The 13737-nt window shown below is 35.8% G+C and overlaps 1 protein-coding gene across 5 annotated transcripts in view; it reads left to right on the forward strand.

The window, feature by feature from the left end:
• The window catches only part of RAF1 (Raf-1 proto-oncogene, serine/threonine kinase), a 106969-nt gene that overhangs the window by 79518 nt on the left and 13714 nt on the right, over window positions 1-13737 (forward strand). For 4 of the 5 annotated variants that reach the window (XM_074198534.1, XM_074198533.1, XM_074198531.1 and 1 more), the window contains 8 exons: window positions 1152-1254; window positions 1492-1649; window positions 3986-4084; window positions 8047-8200; window positions 8782-8841; window positions 10727-10754; window positions 10864-10991; window positions 11392-11509. In XM_074198534.1, coding sequence (XP_074054635.1) covers window positions 1152-1254; window positions 1492-1649; window positions 3986-4084; window positions 8047-8200; window positions 8782-8841; window positions 10727-10754; window positions 10864-10991; window positions 11392-11509 — 848 coding nt within the window. The remainder of the gene's footprint in view (window positions 1-1151; window positions 1255-1491; window positions 1650-3985; window positions 4085-8046; window positions 8201-8781; window positions 8842-10726; window positions 10755-10863; window positions 10992-11391; window positions 11510-13737) is intronic. The other variant, XM_074198535.1, reaches the window with a different exon arrangement.

Raw genomic sequence — 13737 nt, forward strand, 5'->3', positions numbered from 1 at the left:
TATCTCCTAGAAAAGCTAAATTTAAAAAAAAAAATTTTTAATTTTATTTTTTTCCCTGAATTTTTAAAAATAACTTTTTTTCCCTATTACATAGGGACACACACCTAAGTCTCTAAGTTTACCACCCCCTCTGAAAATAATAGTTCCTTTTTCTAATTCTGGACTTCTCTACAACTTTAAAGCATGTTTCCCTTAGGTAATGGGTATGGAGTGAAATCAATAGAAGCTGCTCTTCCCTGTATGACCATGGCAGGGTCCAGGAAGGCCAGATAGGAGGTAGCAGGAAAGTCAGCTTGTGCAATCTGTAGGATATCACCGAAATTGGAGTTGTCCTTGGACTAAATAGGGTTTGCTTAAAGAAAGCTGCTCTGGGAGCAGCTAGGTGGTGCAGTGAATAGAGCACTGGCCCTGGAGTCAGGAGTACCTGAGTTCAAATGTGACCTCAGACACTTAATAATTACCTAGCTGTGTGGCCTGGGGCAAGCCACTTAACCCCATTGCCTTGCAAAATCCTAAACACACACACGCACACGCACGCGCGCGCAAAAGGAAGCTCCTCTGATTTATTTTAAAGTGGCATCAGACCCTAGAAATGGTAGGTCCAACCTTCATAGATGAATTGGAAATAACTTTGTCTCTTCTCTCCCTTTATCTATTGAGTTGGTCGAGAACTTTATCACTATGAACAACCCAGGGAAGTAGGTAGTGTTATTATTTTATGGTTGAGGAACTGAACCAACACAGGTGAAGTGATTTCCTTCCTTAACCAACTAATACCTGTCTGAGGCTGGATTTGAACTCCACTTTTCATCATAGCTGCCCCAGCACTGCCTGTTAGCGCCCCCTTGTGGTCCCTCATTTGGAAAATTAGACTAGTTGATTTAAAATTAGCCATATGGTACAGAAGAGGTTAACAGCCTGGCCTTGGAGTTAGCAAGCCTAGGTTCTATATCCTGCCTTTGACTCCTCCTAGCTTTGTGACATGGCAAATTGGAAATCATTAGCATAGGACTTTCACCTCTTCTCATGGTGGCAAAAAATGAATTTTATGTTTCAAGTTGATAGCATTTTCATTAATATCAAGCATGCACATATTGTCCCTAGTATGGATAATATAATTTTCTTTGATACACTTTAAAATGTCTTTTTAGGAAAAAAACACGTTTAGATTGGAATACTGATGCAGCCTCTTTGGTGGGAGAAGAACTTCAAGTTGATTTTTTGGATCATGTTCCCCTCACAACACACAATTTTGTAAGTCCTTTTATCTTTGGAGTATATTTTTGTATTTTTAGATTCCTAAGTTGAGAATTTCATATTCTAATAGTTGTGGTTGTAATATAGTGCTATTCACAGAAAAATATCTTTAAAAAATTTTTAGTTTATGGCTTTCCTAAAATCTAGATCCTTCAGCTTTGAGGATGGGTGCTGTATATATGAATTAGTCCAACAGTGTATAATGTTTTGCCCCCAATCTTCTTCATCTTCTAGGCTCGAAAAACTTTCCTGAAGCTTGCCTTCTGTGATATTTGTCAGAAGTTCCTGCTGAATGGATTTCGATGTCAGACATGTGGCTACAAGTTTCATGAACACTGTAGCACGAAGGTCCCCACCATGTGTGTGGATTGGAGCAATATCAGACAGCTCTTGTAAGGGGCTTCCTTTTCTTCAAATGTATTGAATAATATAATGGAGGAAGGAAACTGTGACCTGTAAAATCAGTAAAATAGGTGTTTAAAGGGCTAATTAGGCCTTTGTAATGAACAAATCTGAGCTTAAAACATATTAATAATATTATTTGTAAAAGTGAGGGCCAAAAGAGTATAATAGTGGTCACCAACCCAAGTATAAAGGAAAGGTTAGATCAAACAATCTAACATTCTTTTTTAAAATATTTTATTGTTTTCCAGTTATATACATTAGTAGTTTTTCATAAGGTTTTGAATTTTACAATTTTTCCCCTACCCTCTGTTCCCTCCCCAAACCCCCCACAGAAAGCAGTCTGATAATCTTTACACTGTTTACATGCTATACATTGATCAAAGTTGAATGTGTTGAAAGAAAAATCATATCCTTGAAGAAAATATAAAATATTAGAGATAGCAAAATTATATAATACATAAAACAGCTTTTTTTTAAAATTGAAGGTAGTGGTCTTTGGTCTTTGTTTTAACTCCACAGTTCTTTCTCTGGATATGGATGGTATTCTCTGTCGCAGATACCCTAAAATTGTCCCTGATCATTGCACTGAAGGAGTGAGCAAGTCCATTAAGGTTGATCATCACCCCCATTTGTTGTCTAGGGTGTACAGTATTCTTCTGGTTCTACTCATCTCACTCAGCATCAGTATTTCCAGGCTTTTCTGAATTCCCATCCCTCCTGGTTTCTAATAGAACAGTAGTGTTCCATAATGTGCATAGACCACAATTTGTTCAGCCATTCCCCATTGATGGACATTCACTCAATTTCTAATTCTTTGCCACCACAGAGCTGCTACGAATATTTTTGTGCAAGTGATATTTTTACCCTTTTTCATGGTCTCTTTAGGGTACAGATCGAGTAGTGGTGTTGCTGGATCAAAGTGTATACAAATTTTTATTGCCCTTTGGATGTAATTCCAAATTGTCCTTCAGAAAGGTTGGATAAGTTCACAGCTCCTCCAACAATGCATTAGTGTCCCAGATTTCCCACATCCCTTCCAAACACTGATCATTGACCTTTCTGGTCATATTGGCCAATCCGAGAGGTGTGAGGTGGTACCTCAGAGATGCTTTAATTTGCATTTGTCTAATCAGTAATGATTTGGAGCAACATCTGACCAACCAGTAGATTCTTCACATGATTCTGTTAAATAAAACAATTCAGCACATATACATACTCTGACTAGGAAATTTTTGGAAGTTTATAGCACCGGATTTATTTTTTTGTTCTTGTTTTTTTTTTTGTTTGTTTGTTTTAGGTTTTTGCAAGGCAAATGGGGTTAAGTGGCTTGCCTAAGGCCACACAGCTAGGTAATTATTAAGTGTCTGAGACCGGATTTGAACCCAGGTACTCCTGACTCCAGGGCCGGTGCTTTATCCACTACACCACCTAGCCGCCCCATATAGCATTGGATTTAAAAGAAAAGCTGAACATAAACCAACATGCACATCTATGAAGACACATTCTCTCCAAGATGTGGTAGAAAATTGTAGAGCATTCACGTAACTGAATAGTGTAGACCAAATGATTTTCATTTCTGAATGAGAATTAATTATTATTGAAATTGGTAGTCACATAGTGAAAACATATGTATTCCTTAAGTGCCCATTGAACTCTAACCCCATGGCATTTATGTTCTTTTGAATTGATTTGAAAAGTAAAGAATGATACCTCAGATAAGAAGCCAAAAACCCTTGTCTTAGACCATGAAAATGGCATTGTACATATGCTTTTCTTCCAATGTGTCCTAGTATTTAAATTTTTTGGTGCTAAATTTAGTTGATAGGAAACCAATCTTAACAAGAAAAATAAATGAATTTTTTTTTTGCTTATTGTGTTTAATATTTATTAGACAGATACACCTAGTGGTGGACAATATGATTTATCACTAATTCTTTGGGATTATGGTTGAGATACAATATCAAACTCTCAGAGTGGAAACTACTTAAGGGAAAGGAGCATTGTTAGATCATGTTAGTATTCTTAGTATTATATTTAGACTATAAGTATTTCTTAGTATTATATTTAGACTATAAGTATTTATGTTAGTCGCTAACTTTCATCTTATCTGATGATCTCTTTATATTCATCACTGGAGGTGTCAAATGTGCCTCATTTTGCAGAAATTTTAGATAATGGTGGAAAAGCCTGAATGTGACAAGACCATTTTAGAGTTTAAAACAATTATAGTCTTTTTTGCAAAAAGCAGAGATATAGATCAAATAGATTGTGATTGTTCTATATAGTGCAATAACTAAAACTGTCTTTATCCAACTTCATTTAGACTGTTTCCAAATTCCAATGTTGGTGATAGTGGTGTACCAGCACTACCTCCTCTAACAGTGCGTCGGATGCGAGAGTCGGTTTCCCAGATCCCCATTAGGTAAATCTCTTTGGGTTTTTTTTTGGTTTTCCCCCTAAATTCAATTTTAGTTTATTTTCAGTTTCAAATTCTCTCCCTCCCCCACTCACTGAGTAGGAAAGAAAAGCAAAATCCTTTGCAAATTTGAATAGTCTTGCAAAACTAATTTCTACATTAGCCATGTTAAAAAAAACAAACAAGAAAAAGAAAGAGAATTCTGTTAGTACTCTATTAGTCTGATACTTCTTGACCTAGTGGTAGACAGCATGATTTATCACTAATTCTTTGGGATTATGGTTGGTTAGAGTTACTAAGTATTTGAAAATTGGTTATCTTTACAATATCGCTGTCACTATATAAATTGTTTTCCTGTTCACTTTTCATTGCATCGGTTCCTACGAATCTTCCATTGTTTCTTACAGCACTATAGTATCTATCACATTCATATGCCACAACTTGACCATCCATCCTCCATTTAATGAGCATCTTCTCAGTTTCTAATTTCACTAACAACAGTTTTACTGCTCTAGATATTTTGTGTGTGTGTGTGTGTGTGCGTGTGTGTGTATACATACATACATACATACATAGGTCCTTTTCCTCTTTCTTTGATATCTTTGGGAAATAAAAACTTAGTCATGGTTTTGCTAGGTCAAAGGCTGTGTACAGTTTTGGGGCATAATTCCAAATTGTTCTCCAGAATGGTTGGGCTGATGGCAGAGCTTTACAAACAGTGCATTTTTTTTCCTATTTCCCAAAACACAGCCCCTCTGGCATCTGTCATTTTACTTTTTTTTTTTTTTGGCATTTTAGCCAATCTGATGTGGTACCCCAGGGTTTTTTTAATTTGCATCCTTCTAATTATTAGTGATTTAGAACATTTTTCATTTGCTTATTAAGAAGTGATTTTTTTAACTTTTAAAACTGCCTATCATATCTTTTTATCATTTATCAGTTTGGGAATGATTCTTATTCTTGTAAAAATTTGATTTAGTTGCTTATATATTTTAGAAATGAGACCTTCATCAGAGAATTTTCTGCAAAGATTTTTTTTCAGTTTGCTGTGGCAAAATTAACTGCATTGATTTTTATTAATATAAAATCTTTCTTAATTTCATGTAATCAGATTTTTATATTTTGTCTCCTGTGAACATCTCTGTCTTTTGTTTAGTCATGAACTTTTCCCAATTCATAGATTGAACAGGTGATTTCTTTCCTACTCCACTAATTTCCTTATGTTATCACCCTTTATGTCTAAATCATATCCTTATTTTGAACTTATCTTGATATATGGTGTGAGATGTTTGTCTCTGCCTGGTTCCTGTCAGACTGCTTTCCAATTTTCCCAACAGTTACTGTCAAACAGTTAATTTTTATCCCAGTGGCTGGGATCTTTGAATGCTCATTTGCTTCTGTTTGTTATATACCTGATAGACTGATGAACCTCTCTGTTTCTTAATCAGTACCAAATTATTTTGACAATTATAGCTTTGTAGAATAGTTTGAGATCTGGTTCTGCTAGGGCTCCCTCCTTGCCAATATTTTTTTCATCAACTCCTTTGATATTCTTGACCCTTTCTTTCTCTGGATGAATGGTATTCTTTTTTTTTTTTTTTAGCTCTCTAAACTAATTCTTTGGTAATTTGATAGGGCACTGAATAATTAATTTAGGTAATGTTGGCATTTTTATCATATTGGTTTAGCAGACCCATGAGCAATCAACATTTCTCCAGTTATGTAGTTTTGTCTTTATTTGTGTGAGGAGTATTTTGTAATTGTGTTTATTTAGTTTCTTTGTGAGTCTTGGCAGGTAAACTCCCAAGGTTCTTAGACCATCTGTATTTTTTTTGTTTTTTGGGGGTTTTTTTGCAAGGCAACGGGTTAAGTGGCTTGCCCGAGGCCACACGGCTAGGTAATTATTAAGTGTCTGAGGCTGCATTTGAACTCAGGTACTCCTGACTCCAGGGCGGGTGTTTTATCCACCTAGCTGCTTCCATCTGTAGTTTTAAATGGAATTTCTCTTTCTATCATAAATCACTATCTCTGGCACTAAGCACATTTATTTATATTCTACTTTTTATTCACATGGAATTGAATCCATGAACATAGGTATGATTGAAATAGAAAAATGAAAGACTAAATTTTAGAAAAGATTAATGTATACTGTATATTTACTACATATAGGTACCATTACCTTCCTAGGGCTGCACAGCATAGGCACATTCATTCATATGCACATTTATTCAGTGCTTCAAAGTTTATAAAACACTTAGGTCACAATCATAACTTAGGTATCAGATATAGGTCATCCCTATTTCATGGAAGAGACCTTTTTATTCCAAGTCCATCTCTTTTTCTGTCCTACTTTGCTACTTTGGGACATGGTTCCTAAGATAGAATTTTCAGGAAACAACTTTATTGACCTTGTGGGATTTTCTGACTTGTAAGTAAAATAACTTTTTCATCTGATCAAGTCTTGAAAATCAAATCATTTGGAAGAGTCTGAAACATTGATTCTTAATGTGATAAAGAATTTATCCTTAAAACTACCTAAAATAATGCAGGATATAAATCGTCATGCAGTGGTGGAAAAATGATTGTTTTTAAAGATTGAAAATGTTTAGGGTTATATTTTATGCATGTTTAAATAAGTTAATTTTTCCAAAAGTATTATTTATCATGGAATTCCTTTAAGTTTGCTATTAGCTCATCTGTTGTAAGGTTGGGGAGCTGGTCTAATCACATGACTGCTTGATATTAGGCCAGCAAATTGGTGGAAACTGAAGTAGACTCCAAAGCATGGCCTGCTTTTTTACCACATTTTTACTCTTCTCAGGGAACTTGGCACCTTTGGATAATTCTTTAGGTGTTATGATGTCATATTTTTTGCAGGGTCCTGGAAAGTTGTATTCAAAATATATTTGAGTACATCAGAGTATTTCTCAAGTTTGTATATATATCTTAAATTCCAGTTCAGAATGGAGTGGTTCTTAAGAAACAGAAGTGAAATATTATTTGTTCATTTGACGTTAAGCAAGAGAGCAGTTTTCTTCAAAAACCATTCTTTTTGATATGGTACTGGTTGCAGGAAGGGCAGTTCTTCTTAAGGAAACTTAGAATTATTTTTATGATTACTACTGTTTGACAGGTGATCTATTTTATTACTTTGAACAGAATACAAACTAATCTTTAGAGCAACTAATGAAAATTATGCTATCCTTCATAAAAACTGTTGGAAGTTTGGAAAGTGCTTATTTTTTTTGAAAGTAGTTATTTTTAGGGGGTCTGACAACTGATTTCACAGTTTTTAAATTCCAGTTGAGAAGCTGTTTTAGCAGCAAATTTAAGGTGAAAGCCTATTGGGAAGGAGGGGAGTCAAAAGTTAAATGATGCCTAATGCCCTACCTTTTTTCTGAACATGCTAGGCAGGTCTTACCTCTTACCAACTGTCAAAATCTTCTGTAAAGCCCTTTAATTTAGTGTCTACATTAAAATGGGCAAGCTTCAACTAGCTAAATAGGTTGGCAAATACTTATCTCTCCTAAAGATGCTATAATACTCTGAACTAATCAGTATAAATGATTTATTTAAAGAGGAAAATTTTACTATTATATCTTTTTCATTATATATGTCATATATTATAGATATTATATAATTATACAATATTATATATTATGTTTTATATTATATATTTAATTATTTGTAATTTTTCTATTATCATTATATGGAATATATGTACATACATTATGGATTAGGATTTAAAAGCACTTCAGTAGACTTGCTCTTGAAAACTTTTTAATTAAAATGATGGAACGTCTTACTAAAAAATCTAATATCTCCCATTGAGAGGAGTGAACTATAGGAGACCATATAAAATCTTGTTGCAATTTGTCTCCAAACATCTTTATGAGAAAAGCAATGCAAATGAGTTTTACATATGGGGAAGTTTAAAGATGACTTAGCTTCTTTTTCCTCCTTGCTAGTTCCCAGCACAGGTATTCCACGCCCCATGCCTTTACGTTCAGCACGTCGCCACCATCCTCAGAGGGCTCCCTTTCCCAAAGGCAGAGGTCTACTTCTACCCCAAACGTCCATATGGTCAGCACCACCATGCCAGTGGACAGTCGAATTATAGAGGTAATGGGACTATGTGAAATAAAAATTGCTTAGCACTAATCTCAGATAGGAAGAGATTTTATTTTCTAAGTTAGATATCAATGCTGGATCTCAGCCCCAGAATTTCATGATGAGTTCTAATTTCCCTTTTATGTTTTAAGTTGCTTGCTTCCTTTATGACATCTTTTGCCTGGCTGAGTACTGCGTGTGGGAATGTTGGGAATAGAGGCATCACTACCCTGATAAATTCTAGTGTCAATCTTTTTCTTCCAAACTTGAGCAGTGACCAAACTAGCATGTTAAGGGTAAGAACTGCCAGTGTTTTGGCCTTGTGTGTAGGGGATGAGGGAAAGGCCAGCTCTCTGTAAGGCATGTTAAAGTTTGGGAACAAGTGGCAGGATTCGTGGTATTGCCTTTGGGGAGGGGTTCTGTGCTGAGTCAAGAGTCCAGAGCTTGGCTTCCAGCTGCTTTTTCTCTTCTCACCTTCCTGGTGGGGTGTTTTTGTTTCCTTTTCTTTCCAGTTCCTCTTTCATAGCAACTGAAAACACTCAAATGCTACCTGTGTTCTTTCTTCTTCTTTATTTCTCATTGCTTTGGACTAGAATAGCAGCCTGAACACTTCTCCCAGGGCGTGGTGCAGACGGTCATGTTTGAGGGCAAGAGTAGGTATCCTTCTTCATGCCTTTGCTTTCTTGTGATTAACAGGATTACTCAGACTGTGCCATACAGCACAGGATTGAGGCAGGAGAGAATTTTAACTCAGGAATTTCTTGCCACAGTAGTTTCCATGACTTCTAACATTCCTTTTGGGGGCTTGAAAGATTTACCTACCATAGGGAACTTTTTGTTACTTTTTTTGGTTTAATTTCACACAAGTCGTTAGTCAACACTAGAAAATTCTTGGCAAGCACATAACATTTAATTTGCAATTCATTCATTCAGGCCTCCAAATAAATACCTTTAGTATCATTTGCCCCACCAGCTGTAGTTGCTAGTAACTTAAAATGAAAGCTAAGCTCCCATACCCATCAAGGCCAACTTTTGGCTCTAAACTTGGATATAGTTATTTAAATGAATGATTCTGTCATACAAGTTCTCAAAGCAGTTTTAATAATTGAGGAAAATTTCAAAGGAAGAAAATGCAAACATTTCTATTCTAGTAAATGACCAGCATGAGAACCTTAATCATCCCTGTCCTTTGGAATCAAGTTCAGTTTCTTCTTTTTTCTAGTTCTTTACAACTTTCCTATAGTGCATGTTACTTTATTTGAAAAATTAGTATTTGTAATTTCTTTTAATTGACAGGTTCTGACAGAAAGGATCTGAGAGCACAAAGCAATATATCTTGGGAATGCCTGCTGGCCTAAGATCTGTGTGTGTGTGTGTGTGTGTGTGTGTTTGTAGTTGAGGAAAGGAAGGCACTGGAGTAAAACTCATAATAGAACGTAGGAAATCTTTAGTTTGTATTGTGACATGGCTTTAGTTAATTAAAATTATGGGATTGGTTTTATAGTGGGTCAGTGTTAGAAAAGCAGGAAGCAGGTAATAGGTCTAAGACTGTTTGGAACAGAATTCAAATCTCAGGATATCTCAAGAAGCAGTTTGCTAAGGGGGCTTGAGGAACCCAAGAATATAAAAACATCTTTGGTTTTAGTGTTAGAGTTGAATAAAGATACTTATTTGCTGTTGTTTAATTTTTTCCTTGCCAAAATTATGAGTAATTTAAAGTATTTTATATATGTTTTATAAATACTTACTACTGTGGTTACACATATAAAATAGAAATGTTTTGTTAACAGCAATGGTATTTGCAAGGAAAAAATGAAGTCATTTTTATGTGAGAAAGAGAAGAAAATGAAACTTGTCTTATCCTGGAAATTAAGTTTCCTGTTAATTAGTACTGAGTACTAGTCACAGAAGCAAGCCTTCAAGAGAAAGTCTAGATAGAGTTCCATAGTATACAAAGCCACTCCATGAGATTTTTTAATTTAAGATGGCATTCTGGTAGGGAGTGTTGTCTGGTACAGATGGAAGAGGACTGGGCTAGATGTCAGGAGACCTGTTTTCTAGGTTGGACTCTGCCTCTCTTTGGCCAGGGCCAAGTCACTTCTCTCATGTCCACTTCCAAACTTACATTTGAACTCACTAAATGCTTACATGGAGTTAGAATAGTCACTAATGGCTTAGCATTGTGATCCCTATTTCCCAGAACCCAGCAAAATTAGGATGGAAAAGAAAATCAAGATCATCTTGACAAGGCCATTTCATTTGGCTAACATTTCAGCCGTCTTTAATTGGGGGGAAATTGGGGATGGTTTCAATAAATAGAAAATGAATATAAACCTACCATGTTATTCTTTGGAGTAAAATTCTTGCAGGATGTGTTGGTCATTTATATTTTACTCTAGTCAAAAGAAAATCACTCAGATTATGTTTTATAATTTCTGAATTTTAGCTATTTCATGATCCACTTTGCAATTTTCCTATCCTTTCCCACTATAGTCCATTCTAGAGCAAAAGCTGATCAATTTTTCTTTTCTGTTTTAGGATGCAATTCGAAGTCACAGTGAATCAGGTACTTGTATGTCATCATATAACAAACAGTACCCCTGCTTTCTTTTATTCACTCTGTATTTCCTGTGGACTCATGTGTATCTTGATTGCCTTTGTCTTTTTGTGTTAAGCCTCACCTTCAGCTCTGTCCAGCAGTCCAAACAACCTGAGTCCAACTGGCTGGTCTCAGTCCAAAACCCCTATGCCAGCTCACAGAGAAAGAGCCCCAGGATCCGGCACACAAGAGAAAAATAAAATTGTGAGTGTGGTCAGCTTGATTTAGTGTTCCAAAATAGTGAAGTGCTCCCTATGTGTCTGCCACCCAAATGATCCTAGTCTCCAAGGAGGGGAGGGGGTAGAAATCGGGCAGTATGGAGGTAGAAGGGGAGATACCCAGGAAAGGCAAGGGGAAATCTCCCTGTTCAAGGTCAGGGTCTGGAGTTTTGGTAGGAAGGGAGAAGGACAGGTTCCTGAGCACAAACTCTCAAAGACAAAGTCTCCAGCTAAATCTGAAGATTTTTATTATGCATGCTGGGGAGAGACTTGAGTCTCAGGTTTTTGACATCACTTGTTTTCACATACTTTTGTTCAGAAACAAGACCTGTGCTGGTGGTCATTTATTTTCCCATGTTCTGTTCTAACATGTTTACTTGTTCCAGAGGCCACGTGGACAGAGAGATTCGAGTTATTACTGGGAAATAGAAGCCAGTGAAGTCATGCTATCAACCAGAATAGGGTCAGGTTCATTTGGGACAGTGTACAAGGGTAAATGGCATGGTGAGTATGAACTAAGCTGTTTATTTAAGATTTCATTACTTTGAAACATATTTTTAGAATGTGGGAATATGTTCCAAGAAAGGTCAAGCCCAAAATTCTGTGTCAAATATAGGTTTTTACACTGTAGTTACCTTTCCTAAGAAAAGGTGAAATAGGCAGTAACCAACCTCCATGAGCATCTGGATGGGAGAGTTAGGACTGGGACATTAAAAATCAACCATCCTTGGGGGGCAGCTAGGTGGTGCAGTGGATAGAGTACCAGCCCTGAAGTCAGGAGGATCTGAGTTCAAATTTGACCTCAGACACTTAATAATTACCTAGCTGTGTGACCTTGGGCAAGTCACTTAACCCCATTGCCTTGCAAAAACAAAAAAAAAAGCAAAAAGAAATTTACAAAACAACCATCCTTTCATAAGTGTTCATATTTCCAAAGTCTTGAAGTTCTGACATCAGTGGCAGATAAGTTTATTTTGCATTGTTAAATTACATGGTTTATTACCTCTAATTGACAGATGGAGAGGATGCAATTTTCAAACTTTACCTGAGCTTAGAAATGTTTTACTTATGAGAATTTTTGTTCATAGTGATGGCCATAAGTCATTACCAAAAGGATATACCCTCTTCAATATATTATACATAAGAATGCAAGGATACGTGTAATACATTTCAGATAAATATCCAAAAAATTAAAGTAAGTTTTGTTCCTAAAATGGAAACTCACTTATTTGGAAAAGTACCTTCATGCCACCTATTCCAGAGAAGTGAAATGTTCATCTATAATTTGAATTTAAATTTAAATTTCAAATTCCAATTGTAATCATGAGCCTCAAAGATAGAATATAAAATATAAGTTTAAGTTTATCACAAGATAAAAATAGTTGGATGATCAATAGTAAGAAATTATAACTAATTTGTATAATGTTAGATTGCAGTAATAGGAGTAATAGATGGTCCAGTGTAAGTTTTGAATCTAGCGGTTCAAAGTTCAGTTTTCATAATGAGTAATTAACTTTTTTATGAACTATCTCACACAACTTTTTTAAAATCCATTTAATTTGCTATATTTTGAAGACAAAAGCACAAATATGGCTTCTGCTAAATCATGCTGAAGTGAATATTTAGTACAACTTCAGAGGATGATGCTAAGAATACAGGGTAATTATGGAGGACAATGGCTAGTATGATGGATTTTAGCATATTAATTTGTTTTGAGAATAAAGAGACCTCCTTGGAGTGCTAGGAAATTTTACCTTGGACAAGACTACCAGGATGTGTGATTTCACAGGCCTACCATAGCTCCTTTGGCCAGCAGCTTTAAATCTTGCTACACTTTATGAATTGTGTTACCCTCCAATCCTTCTCCGAAAGACAGATCACAAAGGGGCTCCATTCTGGCAGTGAACAGGTTTGGCTGCCTTCATGTTACTGCTCTTCAGAGACAGAGCTGATACTTGAGGCCTTTTCAGGTGGTAGGATCTACCAGGGTCTTTGCTTGCTGTCTTAGCCCAAAGTCATGTTGGCCACAGGGAAGCATTTTTGGAAATAGCATTTTTATGGAAGGGAAGATTTTATGACTTTAATGATACATTAAAGAGGAAAAATTCTTGTTCAGTTTTACTCTTACTGCCGTAGTTTTTACTCTTAAGTAAAATAACCCCTCACATTTGTTCACATACACCTCTTTTCTTTACAAGAATCCTGGAGTAGTAGGCAGAAGAGTAGTTATTGGCCCTATTTTCTAGGAAAGTGAACCGGCTCAAAGAAATGAAGACTTGTTTTGGGGTACACAGCCAGTACAAAAGAGAGACAGGCCTCCAGTGCCCATCTGACTCCATGCCCATGGATATTCTAGTAATCCCATACACTAATAGAGATGTTTTTCTTGCCTTCTCAGTGTGAGCAGGAGAGAATTTGAAACTAAAATAAAAATAGAATTGAATTTTTTAAAATTGAGTTAGATCCCAAGATAAACAGTAGACATTTGTAGCAACCCAGTGATTCTTCAAGTACTTGATATGTCTGAAATAATTAACTGTTTCTTATGCCAGTTTCATTCTTCTTCCTTGAGCTATGGAAATAAGAGAAGAGCAGCTTCAAGAACAAGATCTTGTCCATTATAGGCATTCAGGACAAATTTACTGACTGGTTGACTCAGATTCATTTCATAAGACTTTGAATTATGAGTTTGCAAATTCTGTAAATTTTACAGAATTTTATTTGGAACCATT

This window comes from Macrotis lagotis, chromosome 8, assembly GCF_037893015.1.
Source record: "Macrotis lagotis isolate mMagLag1 chromosome 8, bilby.v1.9.chrom.fasta, whole genome shotgun sequence".
In the NCBI taxonomy this organism is placed as follows: Eukaryota; Metazoa; Chordata; class Mammalia; order Peramelemorphia; family Peramelidae; genus Macrotis; species Macrotis lagotis.